General features: G+C 53.6%; 1 protein-coding gene across 3 annotated transcripts in view; it reads left to right on the top strand.

Annotated features, from left to right (window-relative positions):
- Window positions 1–20,315, top strand: part of SHANK3 (SH3 and multiple ankyrin repeat domains 3) — a 264,751-nt gene that overhangs the window by 215,334 nt on the left and 29,102 nt on the right. For all 3 annotated transcript variants that reach the window (XM_087969020.1, XM_087969021.1, XM_087969022.1), the window contains 3 exons: window positions 7,323–7,447; window positions 15,239–15,374; window positions 18,452–18,532. In XM_087969020.1, the coding sequence (XP_087825146.1) occupies window positions 7,323–7,447; window positions 15,239–15,374; window positions 18,452–18,532 (342 nt within the window). The remainder of the gene's footprint in view (window positions 1–7,322; window positions 7,448–15,238; window positions 15,375–18,451; window positions 18,533–20,315) is intronic.

Genomic DNA, 20,315 nt, shown 5'->3' on the forward strand with positions numbered 1-20,315 from the left:
CCTCATTGATAGAGAACCAGAGGAGTGAGATCGTGAACTTAAATCCTCACGGATGAAGGTAAAAAAAAAAAGAGACTGCCAGAAAACGAAGGGACAGAAGGAAGCAAGCCGGATGTCACAACAATCCGTGGAAATTGCCAAGAAGAAAAGCTAAGAGAAGCCAAAGAAAGACCAAAATCTCAGAAAGGAACAAACAGTTTCAGACAAAAAGCAGGATTACAACATCTGTAAAGACGTGGAAGGAAATAGGCGTGGGAGGAAAAACAAGGAAATGGTAGAAGAGAACATCTGTAGTTCAGGATTGTGGGCTCCTTGGTGCTCTCTGAGCTGGGTGGTTTTCTTGCAGACGTTTCATGACCCAACTAGGGAACATCACCAGTGCTAGAAAGTTTGTGCTAAAAGGCTTCTAAGCCCTGATGATGTTACCTAGCTGGGTCACGAAACGTCTGCAAGAAGACCACAAGCTCAGAGAGCACCAAAGACTTCAAAAAATAAGGAAAGTCTTTCAAAAGAGCTCTGAACTCAGAAGGAGATTCCAACGTCAAAATGCTAAATGCTGAACCTCGTGAGCCGTCTAGAGTCACCTGTGTGTGAGTTGGGCGGGTACATAAATTGGTTTAATAAATGAATAAAAGAATAACCAAATCAAACAAGATCAAAGGAAGATCAAAGGAGTATCCTGAAACACTGTAGAGATGCCAACATCCAAGATATCTTAAAACGGGTCCCCAACCACCGGGCCCTGGACCGGTACCGGTCCGTGGATCATTTTCTACCGGGCTGCCGGTTTGCTGGGCGCCGCCATCTTGTTTCGACGAGAAAGTGCTTCCGGGTGAGCTTTTCCAGTTGGAAAGCGGCGTTTGGGTCCTGAAGGAATCCTCGCGCCTTAGTTTCATCGAAGGGGTGTGTGGCTTCGAACGAAGAGCCGTCCCGATGGCGGAGGAGATTAAGAAAGCACAAAAAAGGTACAAAGGAGGAGTTGAAGGTGGCAGGGAGAAGCGGGGGACGGCTGGCTGGCCGGTCGCTCGGCTCGCCTTGCCTTGTCATGCGTGCTGATGCCGGTACCGGGCCGCAGATCATTTTGTGATGCCGGTACCGGGCCGTGGCACAAAAAAGGTTGGGGGCCACTGTCTTAAAAGACATTCCTTATTTGTAAGAACCTCTAGTTCTAGAAGGTGACATTAAATCAACACTCCAAAAATAGGCAATTAAATTAGATCAACCTGTTACCCAACTAGGAAACCTCATCAGTCCTAGCTTGGGCCATGTAATGTCTGCAAGGAAACCACCAAGAGAGCCCCAAGGGACCCACCATCTTAAGTCAGAAATCCATGGGAATGGATGGTGAAATATGGCAAGCAATAGAAAGAACTTCATCACGGTTCTAACCAAACCATGCCGGCAAATCTGGAGAGCAGCCCAGGCGTCCACTGGCCCATTGGAAGAGGTTAGACTACAGTTCAACGCCAAGAAAAAGGAGACTTTACAGACCCTGCAAACTCTTGTACAATGTCCTTAATTTCAAATGCTTGCAGAATAATGCACAGATCAACCGAAGAGATTAGAGCCCTCCAGGAAAAGGGACATGGCCAGATGTTCAGGCTGGCTTTACAGGAGACTGGGGGACTGGAGAGTTTATTGCTGAGGCACGCCGGATATTCGAGAAAGCCAAAGAATGTTTAAAAAGAAATCAGGATGTGCTTCAACGATGACAGAAAAGCCTTTGATTGTGCCAATTATGTCAAGCTGTGAAAAGCGGGAATCCCAGAACATCTCATTGTCCTCATGAAAAACTTCTATCCAAGCCAGGAAACCACAATCTGGTTAGAACAGGGCGAAACAGGTGAGCTCCAGGTTGGCAAAGGACTGCAAGAAGGCTGAATACTCTAAACCAGGAGCGCCTGGCCTTGGCGACTTAAAAGACTTGTGGACTTCAACTCCCAGAATTCCCCAGGCAGCCTGCTGGGCTGAGCTGACGTCCACAAGCCTTAAAAGCTGCCCAGATCGGACACTCCTGCTCCGTCCACCTCACCATCCTCCCACCTCGCAGCTTCTCTGGCACGACCTGTTTCTAAACAGCCTGGGATCTTTCGAAAGATGTCCAAGCTCACTTGGGTATCCTTTTAAAGCTCCTCGAGTGTTCCTATCAAGCTGTAGCTTCCCAGAGTTCACTTGTTCCCCCCCGCCCCCTTTAAAGCTTGGATCCATCTGAATTCTTCTCCGGCCTTCTTGTCCTTCCCTCGTACTCCCCAAGACTCCCAAAATGGTGAGGATTGTATCTGCCAGTTCCTTTAGCGTCCTGGGATGTGATCCATCTGGCCCTGGTGGGCTGAAGCTGTTCCAAGCTGCGAGGCCATTCCTTGCCCCTTCCTGCCCTCTCTCTCCTGCCCCATAGAGTGCACCTTCTGACAGGTTGGAGCGCTCCTGCAAAAAGGCAGGTGCAAAATAGGAATGAAGCAGTTGGTCTCCTCCTGTTGCCCATCGACAGCTTGCCATCTTCTCCAGCCAGGGACCTGTTTTCTTCCCTGCTTCTTCCCGCAGCAAATTCTTCCGGGCGTTTGTGGAAGGTTTAACTCCTTCCCAGCCTTGTTCTTCTTAGTCCCATCCATGCAGCCTTGGCACCTTGATATTCTTCTTTCATTATAATTATTATATGCGCCTCCTTTCCATTTTTTTTTTTAAACTTGTCCTTTTGGTTTCTCAGTTTATTGGAGAATTCTTGGTGCAGTCTCTTAAGCTATTTTTCTTCCTCTTTGGTGTGTTTATGTTTAGGCCTTTCATTAGCTCATTATCCAACATTTCCCAGTAATTCTCCTGAACTGGTTTCCATCCCTGGAATTCTTCCTCCCGACGATAGATAGGAAGGGTTAGAGACCCCAAATTCGTGTGTTTACTGATGAATAGGAGCTTCCAGATTGCCAAAATTCTGCTTTTCCGTGCAATGGATCTCATGAGACTCTGTGGGAGTCAAGATTTCATGTGGGACAGGGGCTTGACAAGAGCCTTCCTTAATTGGCATTTTGATTCAGTTCTTCCCTGACATGTGGTAGGTTTATTCTGGACTTTATGGAAAAGCAGAGCTATTCTAAGTCCCCACCCCCATTAACAGGCAAACAATTCATGATATGCCTCAAAGGAGCTTTTTCAAAAGGCAACTGGACTTTCTTGGCTTTTTGAAAAGGTTTCAAAAAACATTCAGAATCTTTCTGGAAAATGTTTTGCTTCTCATCCAAGAAGCTGCTTCTGTTCTGAAGAAGATGAAGAGCTGAAGAAGCTTTTTGGATCAGAAGTGAAACATTTTCAAGGAAAAAATCCCAAGAAAGTCCAGTTGCCTTTTGGAAAAGAAAAAAAAAACGTTGTTTAAACTTAGTCTAGTGGAAAGAAGAACCAGGGATAGCAAGATAGCAGTCTTCCAATGGATGGAAACTAATCGAGGACAGAAACAGCCTGGAATTGAGGAGAAAATTCCTAGCAGAACAATTAATCAGTGGAACAAATTGCCACTTTTGTCTGGACAGCCATTTATCAGAAATAATATGGGTCTCCTCCAAGGGCAAGGGGTTGAGCTCGATGATCTCCAAGGTCCCTTCTCACACTATTACTCTAAAAGCACCTTTGGGACAACCGTGACCTGGGCGATTGAGAACCTCCGTCGGCATTCCTTCGTGATAGGGAAGCTGTGACAGGGGTGTGAGGGCCCCTGTGCCAGAGGCCAGGAGCGGATGCTGCTTCTGGGCGAGGCAGCTGCCTTCAGAGGACGCCGGGGCAGTCCGGAGTAGGTTTTCCCACCCTTCTTCCCTGACCGAAGGGAGGGACGGGTGGGCAGCGCCTGAGAGGCAGGGTCACGGGTTGGGGCCTTGGGCTTGGCTGCCCCTCCCCCGCTAGCAGGAGAAATGGGGCCGAAGCAGAGGTGGGCGGGCGTGGCTGTGATGGGGCCTGGGGCTCCGTGCTGCCCCCTCCCTCCGAGCCCCTGTCTGTGGTAAGCCGGGCTGGGCCAAGCTTTTTAGAAAGGCGGAAGTCGGGGAGGGAGCTGCACCCCACCTGGACCTCTCTGTTCTTGGGCCAAGCCTCCAGCACCCAGGCAGGGCCCCCTCCCCAGGCGTCCCCTCCAGAGATTGGGGGGGGGCTGGGCGCATGGAGAGGCCATCGGGACATCAGCTGAGGTTGCTTACTGTCTCAGAAACACGGGGGGTGGGGGTGTCGCTCACTAGGGGATCGAAGAATGATGGTAGCTCTCAACTTGGCCAAAGTTATGCTGGAAAAAGTGACATTTTTCATGCTTATGACCATTGCAGCATCTCCATGGTCACCTGATCAGAATTCGGACACTTAGCCACTGGTTCATATCAATGACGGTCGCGGTGTCCCAGGGTCCTATGATCCCCTTTTGCGACCTTCTTGCACGCAAAGCTGGATTCACTTAACAACCGTGTTGTAACTTAGTGGGGTCAGGCTAGAAGACCTCCGAGGTCCCTTCCAGCTCCTATCTCATTGATCGATAGAAACTGCAGTGACTCACTGTGGCTAGAAAGGTTGTAAAACGGGGCAAAACTTGCTTAACAACTGTTGCTTAGCAACAGAAATGTTGGGCTCAATTGTAGTCGTAAGTCAAGGACTTTATTTTATTTTATTTTTATTTTATTTATTTTGTCAAGCGATTATAAGATAATAGGTATAAGTATAGACATAGTTATGAGTACATGAAATGGATACATATAAGAAAAATAAAAAGAAACAATAGGACAGGGACGGTAGGCACGTTGGTGCGCTTATGCATGCCCCCTACAGACCTCTTAGGAAAGGGGTGAGGTCGATAGTAGACAGTCTAAGGTTAAAGTTTTTGGGGTTTGGGGAAGAAACTACAGAGTCGGGTAGAGTATTCCAGACATTGACCACTCGGTTGCTGAAGTCGTATTTCCTGCAATCAAGTTTGGTGCAGTTAACCTTGAGTTTGTATCTATTGTTTGCTCTTGTGTTGTTATGGTTGAAGCTGAAGTATTCATTGACGGGTAAGTCATTGCAATGTGTGATTTTATATACTATACTTAGATCAGAACGAAGACGGCGTAATTCAAGGTTTTCTAGGTCTAGAATTTCGAGTCTGGTGACATAAGGTATTCTGCAACCAGTAGAGGAGTGGAGAACTCTTCTTGTGAAATATTTCTGGACTTTCTCAACTGTATTAATATCAGATATGTAATGTGGGTTCCAGACTGATGAACTGTATTCGAGTATTGGTCTAGCAAATGTTTTGTATGCTCTAGTTAGTAATGTGATATTACCAGAGAAAAAGCTACGTAGGATTAGATTAACAACTCTTAATGCCTTTTTGGCTACGTAGTTACAGTGGGCTCTAGCGCTTAGGTCATTTGAGATGAGTACTCCAAGATCCTTTACAGAGCTTGGATCATCAACAAGGTCTTGACTATTCAGCTTGTGTTTTATTTTCTGATTATTATTTTTTTGCCAATATGTAGGACAGAGCATTTATTTGTTGAGATTTGAAGTTGCATTTGTTTGACCATTCTGATACATAGTCAAGGTCTTTTTGAAGGGTAGCAATATTGTCTGTGGTATTGAATAGCTTTACATCATCAGCAAAGAGAACGCAATTGCTCTTAATATGGTCACAGAGGTCATTTATGTAGAGTATGAAGAGAGTTGGTCCTAGAACACTGCCTTGGGGGACACCACTGTTGATGGGTACAGAATTTGATAGGACGCTCCCAATTTTGACCATTTGTTGTCTGTTTGACAGGAATGCTTCTATCCAGTTATGCAGTTGTCCAGAGATACCATAGGATTTTATTTTTAGGAGTAGTTTGTCGTGTACCACTGAATCAAAGGCTTTACAGAAGTCTATGTAGATTGCGTCTATTGCTTTGCCCTGATCGAGTTGTGTAGCCATATGTTTTTGCAGTGTATGAGTTGCAGATTACAGGATAGTTTTTTCCTGAAACCAAATTGTTTATTGGAGAGTAGGTTATTTGTCTCTAAGTGGAGGATGATGGATTGGTTAATAATTGATTCCATGATTTTACAGGTGACGCAGCATAAGGAGATTGGTCTGTAATTTTCAACTAGGCTGGGGTCTCCCTTTTTGAAGATGGGGATGACCGTGGCTTGTGACCATAGGTTAGGCAAGGAGCTGGTCCTGAAAGATTTTTCAAAGATTATGAGTAGAGGTTTGGCTATGGCAGTGGATAGCTTTCTTAAGAAGTAGGCACATATTCCATCCGGTCCAATAGATAGAGATGGTTTTAGATTGTGTAGTGATTTTTCAACATTGTCTTCTGTGAAATCGATATGTATTAGATCATTGTTGTTATCTGTGGTACGGCTAGGAAATACTGGGCATGATCCATTGCTGTTTACAAATACTGAGCCGAAGAATGTGTTGAAGATGTTGGCTTTAATGGTGTCGTCGTTGCAGTTTTTACCATCAGGTCCTATCAAGGGAGGGATGGACCTTGAGTCTTTTAGTTTGTTGTTTACAAAATTGTAAAAAGCGCCGGTGGAATTGGTGCATAGAAGGTTTTCCTCTTGTTTAATATGATAATTGGTGCATTCAGTCTTTATCTGGTGGCATAAATTTTTGTATCGGCTTTTGAAATTGGAAACATGACCAGATTTGTTTTTCCACCAAAGTGATTTCTTTTTGGATTGAAGCTTCCTTATTATTATGGATAATCTGTTTTATCTGGTTTTGGGAGTTGTTATTGGTACATATAGTTTGATGACTCTTTTGACTTCAAGTAAAAATATGTTGTAATGGTCTTCAACAGTATTGCATCCGGAGAATAGAAATTGCCAATCAAGAGATTGTGTATAGAGACTTTGTGTATAGCCAAGCCTTCCTGTCTGGCTGATAAAACTGAGAACAGCACAAGGAGTGACGACACAGGGAGTCACCTCTGGGTAGCAGTTGCTCACCTACCGATACAGATCATCAGAGTTGGAGGTCTGTAAGACAGACTCTTGCCGGAGCAAAGCGAATACCTGCCGTATCTATAGATTCAGTCTGTGAATTGCTAGGGAGGGTCCGACTTGCTCTCTTCCCGCCCACCAGACCTTTCAAGCCCCATTTTCTCTCTGACCCCTGGGAAAGAGGCCCCCACACCCTGTGACTCTGGACTAGGTTCCACCACATCTCGGGGGTCCCAGGCTGAAGGTCGAAGGCCGTTGGAGGCCCCGGCAGTGTGGCCGAGGGGCTGGAGGGTCTGGACAGCCAGCCAGAAGCCGCCTGCTCCCCGTCAGCCACGCAAGGAGGCTCTCCCTCCTTCTGAGATGGACTTTCCTTCCCTCCCTCCTCTTCCTTTCAGCGGAAACGCCAATTGAGGAGTTCACCCCAACGCCTGCTTTCCCGGCGCTGCAGTACCTGGAATCGGTGGATGTGGAGGGGGTGGCGTGGCGAGCAGGGCTGCGCACAGGAGACTTCCTGATCGAGGTGAGGCCATGGCGGGACCCGGGGGGGCAGGAGGGGGGGCTGAGCACCATTGGGAAGGGAGGGGCTGGTTGACGGTCACCTTGTGCAGGGAGCAGAAACGCTCCCTAAATCGAGAGTCTCCAAGCTTGGGCGTTTTTCAGACTTGTGGACTTCAACTCCCAGAATTCCTCTGCTATGCTATGCTGGCTGAGGAACTCTGGGAATTGAAGTCCACAAGTCTTAAAGTGGCCATGGTTGGAGACCCCTGCCCTAGAGGGTCTCCCCACCGCTGGGAACGGGGCATTCAGGGTTCAGTTTCTGTAAGGTTCGGTATCAGCTGAAAGAGAAAACGAGGAGAAAGAGGGAATCCTCTAGGGAGGAAAACGGAACCTCGTCTCTTCAGGTTATCCTTCAGGGCCACAAACTCTGGGTTGGCTCCTTCTGTGGCGGTCGGTTATGGCATCTTTTCAAACCCAGCCTTTGATAACTGGTCACAGGCCCCTCAGTACAGGGACACGGGTGGGGCAGGGGGCAGCCGTTGGGGCAGGAAAGCCCCCTCCATCCTTTTGCTGGCCGGGCATCCCCTGCGGTTGTCACCGGTGGCACCCAAACCTTTTGCTTCCTCTGGGATGAGTTGGGGTGGCCTCGTGCGAAAGAATGCGCCCTTCTTTTCTGCCGGGCTCAACCGCCTGGCCCAGCAGTGCCGCAGTCGAAGGGCCGGGGCATTTCGGAGGCTTCACTTCCTCTCCACATCCTTCCACGGGACCCCATAAGGCTGTGAGGGCAAACCCATGGCACGCCAGCCGGAAGAGGCATGCAGAGAGCCATGTCTCTGGGCACGCCAGGCGTTGCTCATTGCTCTTCCGGTTCCCGGCCCATGCATGCACACCAGCCAGCCGGTCTTCGCACAGACGGGAGTGCCAGAAACCGGAAGAGCAGCTTCCCAGAGCGCATGAGTGCATCAGCCAGCTGGTCTTCGTGTGTGTGCATGTGCCTTAGAAACTGGAAGACCGGGTGGGCGGCCGTGTGTGTGTGCTGGGAAGCTGAGCTTCCGGTTCCCAGCGCTCCCACGCATCAGGGAGCTGCTGTCTTGGTTTCCGGTGCTTCTGTGCCGAAAAGGTTGCCCCCCCACTGCCATAAGGAATACTATTGATAGAGGATACAATACAGGTAGTCCTCAGCTGTTCATTTAGCAACCAAAGTTACAACAGCACTGAAAAAAGTGACTTAGGACCATTTTTCACACTTACGACCGTGGCAGCATTCCCTGGGGTCATGTGATCAAAATCCAGGCGCTTGGCAAGTGGCTAGTATTTTTGACGGTCGCAGTGTTCTGGGTCACGTGATCCCCTTTTGTGACCAACTGACAGGCCAAGTCAAGAGGGAAGCCGGATTCACTTAGCGACCGTGTGACTAACTTAACAACTGTGAAAGGTTGTAAAATGAGCAAAACCCACTTAACAATTTTTTTCACTTAGCAACAGAAATATTGGGCTCCGAATTGTGGTTGTGAGTCAAGGACAGCCTGTAACCGAATCTTGAGAGCCATTTCTTTCCCTTCGTTCCTTCTAACCCTGGGGTCTCCAACCTTGGTAACTTTAAGCCTTTAAGCTTTGCTGGCTGGGGAATTCTGGGAGTTGAAGTCCACCAGGCTTAAAGTTGCCAAGGTTGGAGACCCCTGTTCTAACCCCAAAGAAAACCAACCTTGAGTTTCCTTCTCACGCTTTCCTGGGCGAAGCTGATGTCTCCCAAGGTCCGCCCTGCGTTTTCTCCAGAGTAGCCGCCTCCCTCCTCTTCTAGAGGGGAAAGGAAGGGAGCCCAACCCAAAACTAGAATGAGCAGGAAAGCAGCTTTGGGGTGAATGGGAGGAGGAGGAGGAGGAGGAAATGGCGGCCTTGAGAGGGTGGGGCCTCCTCTGCCCTGTAGGTCATTATATAGTATGACCTTTAGGTCCAGATATATAAAGTACTGCCGGGCTTAAAGGGAAGTTAATGGTGCTCCGTGATGTGCCGGCCACATGACCAAGGAAACGCCTTCTGACAGCGCTGCGCCAATGGCCTTGGAATGGAAATGAGCAGCGCCCCCTAGAGTCGGCATTGGCTAGCGGAGTAAAATCCAAGGGACTCCTTTACCTGGATATAAAGAGGAGAATTTGGGGGGGGGCTGGTGGGCAGTTTGGTTCAGAACCTATGCAGATTATCCAGGCCGATGACAAATATTTGGAGCTCTCTGGACCCCCCCAGTCCCTGGACCTACATCAGTCAGCTGGGAGAGTTCCCATGGGCCACCTGGAGGTATCTATACTGATATATGTGCCCTTCCCCAGATCTCTCGGTGGCCAAGTGCGCTGCTTGTTAAGGCCAACTTGACATTAGGGAGATTGAGCTGTGTGTGTGTGTGTGTGTGTCACTGGAGTGGCTGTGTTTTGTCAAGCTGGTGTGTTCTTGGGCACAAGCAACTGGATCCACAAGCGCACTATTTTATGATATTCTGCCTGCTACAAAGGAATCTGCCTGGGAACAGAGAGTTAAGGGTCCATGGAGCTCGTGTGTGTGTGTGTGTGTGTGTGTGTGTGTGTGTGTGTTCTGGATCATTTGCAGCTATGCAAAGATTCCAGGCTAATTCCCTGCTTGAGACCTCCTCCCTGCCTGGCTGGGGGTTTCCCAACGTGTTTTGAAAGGAGTGTCTTCGCTGGAGGTCACGCCAAGTATGGAACAGTCCCAAACCAATTCTTGGACCTGTGGCTGTTGCCTTCTCCACAAAGCAGGCTGTGACTCGTCACATGTTCTGGTGCTGCCAAAAGGAGGATAAGAGGGAGGGCAAGGGAGGAGGCGAGGCAATGAAACTGGCTACCGTTTCTTCAGGCTGGAGGGTGTTCAGGGCATCACAGCCTTGGCCTGTGCTCTGTGAGTAGGGGGTCTCTCTGAAGCTAGGATTGGGAAGACCTGCCTTGGCAGTAGTGCAGGTGAGAAGGCTCTGGGAGAACCCCAACCCAATGAGCAGAAGCATCACAGCCAGACCAGGGGGGGCCAACACTTCCATTGCATTTGGAGTTGGTCCAGTCACTCTCCATCACTTCTGGGCACTGGACTTAAGAGAGACACGGCAGGAGCAGCAGGAGCTTGGACACCAACCCTGTGAGGAAGCCTTAAAGGAGCTGGGAGGCTGAACCTGCCAATGAGAAGGCAGAGAGGGGTCTGCCAACATCTCGGGACTGACTTGGGCTGCTTCTCCATGGTGGAAATTGTGAGAAGAAAATGCAGATTGAGTGCCGTGTCCGAGTCCAAGGGCTGTAAATCAGAATCTTCTGCTTTGAACATCTGGACTGTCCAGTGGCTTTTACAATGCGACCTTGGCCATGGACCCACCACTTTCGAGGAGAGCACCGGGAACCACTTGGAAGTCCTGAAGCTCACAGAAGGAACTTCAGGAGTCTTTAAGGAGGAATGTGAAAAGGTGATGAGTGTGAGACAAAGGGAAACAAGGAGAGAGCAAATCAGATATGAGAACCAACTGTGGAAATGGTGAAGAGGAGAGAAGCCAGAGCCAAGAAAGAAAAATTCTCAGAAGGGAATTGAAGAAAGAGTTCCGGAGACCTTTTAAAAGAGACAAGAAGCGGTATTACAAGAACATCTGTAGAGGCACTGAGGATAGAAACCGACGTGAGAAAACAAGGGTCTTTCAGAAGTTCCCGGATCTTAGAAGGGGATATTCCACCTGGAATTAAGACCTTACCTCCTCCCTTGGCCAACCTGGAGCCCGTCTCCTTCACCATGTTCTAACCAGGTCGTGTCCTGACCTGCATCTGCGTTTCCCATGAGAACATCCAGACGTTATGCTAGGAAAATTGGAAGGCAAATGGTTGGCCAGCAGACAGGTGGATAGACGGGGCACCCTTGGAAGAGGTGAAGGACCAAGTTGGGGCCAGAACATCACGGAGAAAACCTGCGTGGTGCCTAAGGGTCAAGAATGAATGGGTGGCATGTAGTCAATTAGTCAAAAGCTTTTTAGGTGGGACTCTTTGAGGGATTCCACTTCCTATCTAGAGCTGGTTGCGTGGTCCTCGCTGCCTGATCAGCCATGACTGGCTGGGGAATTCTGGGAGTTGAAGTCCTCGAGTCTTCAAGTTGCCAAATTGGACTCCCCCGGTGTAAACCTATCGCCCTACAAAGCTCACGGCAGGAGAGGACGTGATGGCTTGGAAGCAGGTTGAAGGTAATTCCAGACAGCGGGAGGGCAAACTTGCTTGGACATTGCTTGGATAATATTCAGTGCCTGGTCGGAGTGAGATCTGGACACAGAGCAACAGCAATGGCCCTTAGACTTATATACCACTTCCGCAGCCCTCTCTGGGCAGTTGACAGAGTCAGCCTCTTGCCCTTCCAACAACTAGCTCCTCCTTTGACCCACCTTGGAAGGACAGAAGGCTGAGCCAACCAAGTCGGAACTGAGCCAGCTTTTCCCGGAAGTGTGAACGCTCGGCTGGGCCCAGAGGCTGGAGAAGGCTGGCATTCGGACCTTCGGAAAGGGCGAGTTGGTCTCCTGGGTGGGGGAGGCTATGCAGCCCCTGCTCCTCCTGGAGGGAGGCTGCATCCCCCCCCCCGGCAGCCTTTTGCAAAGCAGCCCCCTGGTGCTCGAAGGGTGGAGAGCCAGTGAGGGGAGTCCAGTTCCCATCATCCCCAGCAGGTGTTGGGTCGGCCTAGGTTAGCTGGGTTAAGCCTCTTTCAGATCAGACCTTTGGATAAAAAAAATGCCCCTCTTTTTTCTTTTTGGAAGCTGTTGCTGGAAATATATATTTTTTTCTTTCCAATGCGCAAAACCAGTTATTTTTGCCTCCGTGCTGAGGAGAAATGACATTCAGTGCATTGAACTCACCATTTCTATTTTGAACCAATGTTTCATTTCCTTGAGAAAAATTAAAGCGAGGCGTGTCGTTACGGAAGGCTGCTGCCGAGGGAGGGAGGGAGCCGGTGCAAGGGGCCAGGTTGGGAGAAGGCTGCCCCCTCCCCCGGCCAGATTGGGGGGATTGGGGGACCTCGGGGGAGGGGGGGTCGACCTGCCCCCATTTGAAAGGAGCTGAAAGGCTGCCAGGGGCTTCTGGAAAGGGGGCAAGGAAGGCCCCACCTGCAATCCTGCATCCAGTTTCAGTCACCACATTACAAAAAAGACGGGGCGATTTGGGGGCAAGTGCAGAGAAAAGCAACTCAGGTGATTCAAGGCCTGGAGACTAAAATGGGGGAAGGACAGTTGCAGTGAATGAAGATGGCCGGTCTAGAGAAAAGAAGGATCGGCGGTGACAGGATAGCAGCCTTCCAGTACTGGAGGGGCTGCCCCAAAGAAGAGGAGGGGGACCATTTATTCTCCAAGGCCCCTGAGGGGCAGGACAAGAAGCCATGGAAGGAAATTAATTCCAGGAGGGAAGCAACCTGGGACCGAGGAGACAGTGAGGACAATTAACCAGTGGAACCGTTTTTGCCTCCAGAAATCGTGGGAGCTCCGTCACTGGAGGTCTTCAAGAAGAGACTGGACCACCATTGGTCTGAAATGCTCTAGGGTCTCCTGCTTGGGCAGGGGGTTGGACTAGAAGACCTCCAAGGCCCCCCCTTCCAGCTCTGTTCTGAATTGAATTGGCCCAGGGACTGAAAGGGGGGGGGGGGAAGAGGCTTGGCTGGCTTCCTTGAGGCATCTCCCTCTCTCTGCTCTTCAGGAGCCACGAATTGGTTTTAGTTCCTGTCTGGGGCCACCAGCCGACTCTGGGTGGGCAGAGGGAAGCCTTCCTCCTCCTCCTCCTCCTCCTCCACCTGAGGGACCAACCTTGATTCTAGGACAGGATCCGGTTCTGAAGTGGCATTTTGGGTCAGGTTGCCCGGCTGATCCTTGTCCTCTTTTACACGCCTCTTGTCTGTGCAATAAATGGCTGGTTCCTTCCTCCTCTTTCTCCCCCTAATTTCCCCTCTGCATCAAAGGATTAACTAATGTTCTCTGAAAAGACGGCGAGGAGCCTGTGAGTCAGAGACGGATCACCCGCCGCTCGTGTGGGGGCCTTTTTGCCCGCCTGGCATTGAAGTCCCTGCCCTGGAACAGAGGTTGCCCTCGGAAGGGGTGGGAGCATCATCCCTGGAGACTTTCCAGAAGAGGCTGAACTGCCCTCTGTCAGAAATGGTGCAGGGTCTCCCGCTTGGGCAGAGGGGGGTTGGACTAGATGACCTACAAGGTCCCTTCCAACTCTGATGATCTGTCGTCTGTAAGCCCTTTCTCCCACCGCAGTGTCCAATTCAGAGGGAGCTTTCAAAAGGAGCCCCTTGAATGCCACACCAGGAGGGTCACATTTGCTCTGGCACCACGAAGTTCCACAGGCCACGATTTGCTTCCCGAGGTCCACGGAGGAGAGCTGAGAGAGACGTAGGGCTGGCAGGAAGGTCCCTGTGGCTGGGACTGAGGAGAGAAGCTGGGAGGGAGAATCAGAGGACCGATGGAGGGGAACATTGGCAGCTCAGGGTTGGACTGGGGAGCCCCCGGTGCTCTCTGAGCTGGGTGGTTTTCTTGCAGACGTTTCATGACCCAACTACATTACTTCATCAGTGCTAGAGGGGAGGAGGAGGAGGAGGAGGAGAACTGTGGGGTTCTTGGAACTCTGATTTTTGGCAGTTTTCTTGCAGACGTTTCATGACCCAAGTATGTAACATCATCAGTGCCAGAACGGAGTGGGGTTTGCTCTCTGCTTATACCCCAGTCAAGGAACTGCCACCTCTGACAAACAGTAAAGAACAGTCTGATTGGGGAACCACCAGGAGCCCCCCCCCCACTGACAGAGCAAAACACTCATATACATACATACATACATACATACATACATACATACATACATACATACATACATGTATTTGTATATGTGTATATATGTGTATATATAAATATATAAAACAGAGAATAAAACCTCTCCCTTCTAGCCCTGATAATGTTATCTAGTTGGGTCATGAAACGTCTCAATTTTCTCCAGGAAATACCCAATTACATGGGATCTTAGAGCCTATTGTTTCTGTGGGTGTTGGCAGCAGCCAAGGGGGCCGGTGGGTCCGTCTTGCCCCTTGGGTGGGGGTGCAGGGGCCATGTGGGGTCCATCCAAAGAAGCCGGAAACTCTTCCCGCCCCAACCAAGCCATCCCTCCACCGTGTGGCTAAAAGGAACCCACGATGAGAGCCAGTTGAGCAGATCACTTCCTTCTTTTTCTTTCCCCTTTTGTCTTTTCCTCCTCTTCTTTTATTCACCAGAAAAACTTCACAAGCTGAATATAAAGACGTCATTATTTCAGCTCAGAGAAAACATAAATTGTTATCTGTTGCTTGGGTGGAGAAATAGAATCCTTTATTATATTATAGGGCAAGTATTGAATCGCTTCCTGCGATTTCTTGGAATGCTGGTTTGAAAGTTATTGGGGCCATTTCGGTATTAAATATTCCCTGCTCAAGTGGATCTTTGTGGTTTCAATGGCTGGAAATGAAAAAACCGAAGGGTCTCAGCCGGACCCTGGCTGTGAGCCCAGCTGCATCGGGTCGGCTCTCCCCCCCGACAAGGCAGAGCTAAAGCGGGGAGAGGGGCTCCTTGCAGGCCAGGGAGGGGGTCCTTGGGGGCTCCGGGGCTCAGCAACCTGAGCAGCCCCTCCTGGGTGCAGCAATTGTCCTGCAGAGGCCTCGTGGGTCTTCCGCCTGTGATCAGGGGCACCTGGGCTCAGGTGTTGCCTGTGAGGTTGGGGAGGTCCCATGAAGTGGGCCAGCCCCTCCCCTTCTTATCCCCTCTCTCCTTGCCGCACAGGTGAACGGTGTGAACGTGGTGAAGGTGGGGCATAAGCAGGTGGTCTCGCTCATCCGCCAGGGGGGGAACCACCTGGTGATGAAAGTGGTCTCGGTCAGCCGCAAGCCAGAGTCAGAAGACGTGGTTCGGAAGAAAGGTGAGTGCAGAGCAGAAACCCCCCAGCGCCCCCGTCTTCAGTTCGAGTCTCCTCCAGGCTCTCGGCTGTCCTGGTGGCTTGGAAGAGGGGGCTCCGTCCCCGTCACCCCCAGCTGCGGCTGCCTCCCTGGGACAGGCACCGTTGCCCCCCCCTCCCCAGCCTCCGTCCTCTTGTCTTCCCCAGCCTGGCGCTCAGTTCTCCAGGCCTCTGTGCAGGAAGCAGAGCCCTGGTGGCCCCCAGCCCCATGGCCTGGCCCAAAGGGAGACGCGGGGGCACCTTTGCTCAGGCGAGGCGCTGGTGGCAAGAGCAGTAATAGCAGCAGCAGAGGGCTACAGCAGGGCTCTCAAGCATGGCCACTTTAAGACTTGTGGACTTCAACTCCCAGAGTTCCCCAGCCAGCTTTGCTTTAACATGAGTGTAGCTGGCTGGAGAATTCTGGGAGTTGAAGTCCACAAGTCTTAAAGTGGCCACGCTTGGAGAGCCCTGCTTTGCAGCACTCTCTGGGCAGTTTGCAGGGTGGGCATTATTTGCATCTTGCCCCCCACAACCTGGGTCCTCCTTGGAAGGAGGGACGGCTGAATCAGCCTTGAGCCCCTCAGGATCAAACTCCAGGCTGTGGGCAGAGTTTGCCTGCAATTCTGCACTTCAACCACTGACCTTCAACCCGGTCAAGAGAGCGGGAACCCTGCCAGTTGCTCCTGCGCCCTCTGATGAAGAGCAGGAGCCGCCTCCTTCCCATGACCAGGTGCCCCCTTCTTGGTGGTGTCATTCTGGGGCTCCCTCCATCTTCTTGTCCTAAGAAACACTGCAGGGTGCAGGATGAGGCCTTTCTGGGGTGCAGCCTCTCATCAGGAAGGCTCCTCTTGTCCATCCCGAAAGGTGACCGAGAGGAAGGCCTGGGGGGACCAGGGGAGCTGCAGGGGGCCCTGCCTGGGGCAATGGGTCCCGGGAGGGTCAGCAGCCATGCAGAAGAGGGTCTGCTGCTCCCCATCTCGCCTGGCTGGCTTAACCTCCCCTTCCTCAACTGAATCGCCAATTGAGAAATGGGGGGGGGCGGTAGGCTGTCTGATCAGCCAGGTGGGGGAGGCCAAGCGAGGCTTCCTGGCTGGTTCGTTTGTTCTCTTCTGGGAAATGCCCCGTTGCTAATTCTGCAAACCCTTCAACGCGCACATTGCTCCTCCTGCAAGTCTGGACTCTTCCTTGGGGGGCACATTCTCCTTCCCCGCCCCGTAGCCAGTCACCCTGGCCCAGCCCCTCAAGGCCCCCCTGAGCAGGGAGTCCAGCCCCCCCCAGCTCACTTGCAGGGCTGGCCTAAGGCACAAATGCTGGGGAGGGGGCTGGAAGGAAGTCCCTTGTCCCACCCCCAACCAGAAGCCCTTCCTGCCCCCCTCCCCAGATTCGGGCTGGGAGAGGGAAAGGTGGGTTGGAGGGCCCAAGGCGCCTCTGCCCCCCACACACACACACACCCCCCAACTTAACTCAGCCCACATTTCTGCCCTTGAATGGCTCTTGAATCCTTTCGCTGAGGGGGGCTGAAATGCCCTGGATTGCTGTGAACGCCAGAAAGGGAGCCTCCCCTCCCCAGTTGCCAGACAGGCAGAGTCGAAGCAGAGAATCCCCTCCCTGGGTTTCTTCAGAGGGCAGAACAGGAGCTGCAAAACAGGGAGTGGAGAACAGTGGAAGAAGCAGCTCAAAAATAGCCTTTATTCAACCTTCAACAAAAGAGGGAAAAAAAAGGGGGAGTCACGAACAACTGGGAGGCTCCATGCGCTGCACACGAAGGCAAAGTGGACGGTTCTTCTTACCAAATGGCCGCCTAAAAAGCCTGGCCAAGGACGCCTGCTATTATTTTATTTCCGTCCTGATGCCAGCCGGGCATATTCGGCCTGTAGCCTCCGTGCAACCCTGTAAGGTGGGCTCGAGGCCAAGAAGGGGTTGGGCCAGGAGCCCGGTTTGGGGTGCCCGATGGCGGGCGTTGGCCCTGAAGCCTCGGAGGGCAAGGATGGCCCCCTCGCCAGGAGTTTGTGCCCAGCCGCTCTCCTCTTTGGGGAGGGGGCTCAGAAGGAGGGGCACCCCATGGGCCAGGAAGCTGCTTGGGTGCAGAAGGCATCCTGAGCTCTTTCAGCCCCCTCCCCTCCGAGGAAGGGTGGAAGGGCTGCCCCCCGGCTCTGGAGCCCCACTCTGAACAAGCGGGGAGGGGGCAGTTAGAGGCAGAAAGGGGCTCCCTCCCTTGCAGGGGAGGCGGGAGGGTCTCAAGCCTCCTTTGATCTGGCTGGATCTGGGTTGGCTGACCTCGGGCTGAGGCAGGGGGCGGGCAGGCGGCGGCCGAAGGGAGGGGAAGCAGCAGCAGCCCCTCCTCTGACTTGCACGCCCGCAGTCGGATCGCGGCTGAAGGCGCCCGGAGAGCCCCGGGGGTCGCGGGCGGAGGCGGCTGAGTCCCCGAAGGCCAGAGAGGTCCCCGCCCAGTCCCGGGGTCCCCCGGCGCCCTTCCGTGGCAGGGACCGCGCCCTCCCCGCTGCCCCGCGGGCTTCCCCGCCCCTCCCCGCGCGGGGTCTCTGCTGCAGGCGGCGCCGGAGAAGCGCCCGGGCTGGTTGCCATGGCGACGGGGAGCGTGGAGCCTGCATCGCTCCGGCGCCAGCGGGCGAAGTGACGAGCCGCCGCCCGGCAGATGGAGGGCGCGGAGGAGGGGGAGGCGCGCTCCGGCCCTCGCCCAGCGGAGGAACGCGGGGCCCGGCATGGGCAGGAGGGCCGGCCGGCGGGACCCGCGCCCGCCCGCCCGGCAGAGGCGGCAGCCCTGCGCCCGATCCAGCCGGGGCCGCCCGGCTCCTGAGCTGAGCCCCGCCCCGGCGCTCCGGCCCTGCCTCGCCCGGCCGGCCGGCCGGCCGCGGGACGATGAAGAAGTTCGCCTCCACGCGCAGCCTGAACAAGATCCTGCAGCAGTGCGACTCCTCCTCGTCCCGCGAGTATCGAGGAGATCCAGGCGGTGGAGAAGAAGTGGCACCTGCACCTGGCCACGCCGCGCAAGCTGCTGCTGCCGCTGGACAGGCGCTGCAAGACGGCCTCTCTCTTCCTTGCAGCCCGCCGCCGCCCAAAGCGGGCGCCCAGCACCACCCTCACCCTGCGCTCCAAGTCCATGACCGCCGAGCTGGAAGAGCTGGGTAAGTGGAGCCCCCGCCCCGCCCGGCCCCCAGCGCCCCCCAACTCCCCCCTGCCCCTCCCCTGCTTTTGCAAGGAGCCCCCCCTCCCCGCCTGTGCCGGGCAGGGTCCCTCACTGCACTGAACGTCCGAATCCGCCCCGAGGCTTGTATCCCTGCACAGCTGCCGCTCCCGCCTGGCCAAGGCTTTGCCACCCTGGTTAGTGCCAAGCCTGCCACCCGCCCACCCGATGCACTTGCATGCAGCCTCTGCCTTCCGTTCACCTCCAGGCAAGACGTCCCTGGCAATGCCTCCACCTTGGGAGCTGGGGGGGGTGTGGACTTCAACTCCCAGAATCCCTCAGTCAGGTGTGCCCAGCTGGGGAATTCTAGGAGTTGAAGTCCACGCATCTTTCGAGTTGTCATGGTTGGGTAACACTGGCCTAGAGCCGCTTTAAGCCTGGTGGACTTCAGCTCCCAGAATTCCCCAGCCAGCTTTGCTTGTACAGCTTGTATAGCTTTGCTGGCTGGGGACTTCTGGGAGTTGAAGTCCACCAGGCTTAAAGTGGCCAAAGTTGGGGACCCCTGACGAGAGGGTCTCCTTTCCAGACAGGGTCAGGGGTCTTTCTTGCTCTGCCCAAAGACCCCCATTCCTGAGGGAGGTTCCCTGGGAGAAGAGCAGGAGCGCTGGTGGGAAGGGCTCCACAAAGACCCCCCTCCCTTCCAACCTGAGCCGGTCACCCACCGGGAGCAGAGATTTGGTCTTCCGGGCGTTCGGACTCCAGCCCAAAAGCTTGGAGGGTGAAACCTCTCATCCGGCTGACCGACTCAGATCAGGTGGTGCAACTCCTGCGGAGCCCCTCCAGCCTGCTTGAGGGAAACTTCGGGGGGGGGGGAGGGACGTCCCTGCAACCCAGACTCTTCCCAGAGGGGGTGGGGGAGTCCTCTGGTCTCAGTCTTGCATTCTTGGAGGGGCCTCAGGCGAGGGGGGGTCTGGCCAGGGTCTTCGGAGGGTCTCCTCACAGTTTGCAGAGCCCCCATTGCTTCGCTTGACCTCCTGCCCCTCCAGAGGCCTCTTCCTCCTCCGGAAGAGCCACGTTGGGGACTCCTAGCCCTTGGGCCGCCTCCTTGGGGTCATCCCCACCCACCCCTGCCATGTGGGAGGCCCTCAGACCGCTCCGTCCCCCACAGTCCTTCCAGCAACACACCTTTCGCTGACCAGCTCAGCAGCTGGAATGGCCTTGGAGGTCCTTCCCTCCCTCAAAGTCACCCAGACCAGGCTGAGGGATGAGGGCCGCTTGCCACCACCCACCCACCCACCTTCCTTCCTTCCCTGGATTTTAGCACAGCCGGGGATGGGCGGTCCTCCTCGGGGAAGCAGGTGGGTTTCTCCAACAGGTGTGAGGATGACTGGCCACTAAGACCCCTGGATTGAAACACACATACCCCAGCAGCCCCCCCCCCCCTTGGGCCAGGATGGGTCTGATGGCAGCTGGCGCCTCCTTCGGTTTCTGCCATTTCCACTGACAGCAAAGGGCCTTGTGCAAGGGGAGGGGACGGGGGGGGCTGGACCGCTAAGAGGCCATGCGGGGAGGAGGGGGCTGAAAGAGGAGCAGCCCTAGACGGTCTCCAGGGAGGCCCCCAGGTGAGCCGTTCCCCAGGGGGGTTACCTGAGGTTCTTTGGTGGCCCCCAGCCCCCCCCCCCTTGACTGCCCCCTCCCCAGTTGAGGTGCAGTGGAGGAAGCAGAGCTGAACCCCAGATTCCTTGGGGGCCACAGAGGGAGGGGAGGAGGGGCGGGGCCTGGCC

Source organism: Notechis scutatus, chromosome 6, assembly GCF_049901735.1.
Source record: "Notechis scutatus isolate UNSWTSFEM ecotype Mainland chromosome 6, rNotScu1.2, whole genome shotgun sequence".
NCBI classification, from domain to species: Eukaryota; Metazoa; Chordata; class Lepidosauria; order Squamata; family Elapidae; genus Notechis; species Notechis scutatus.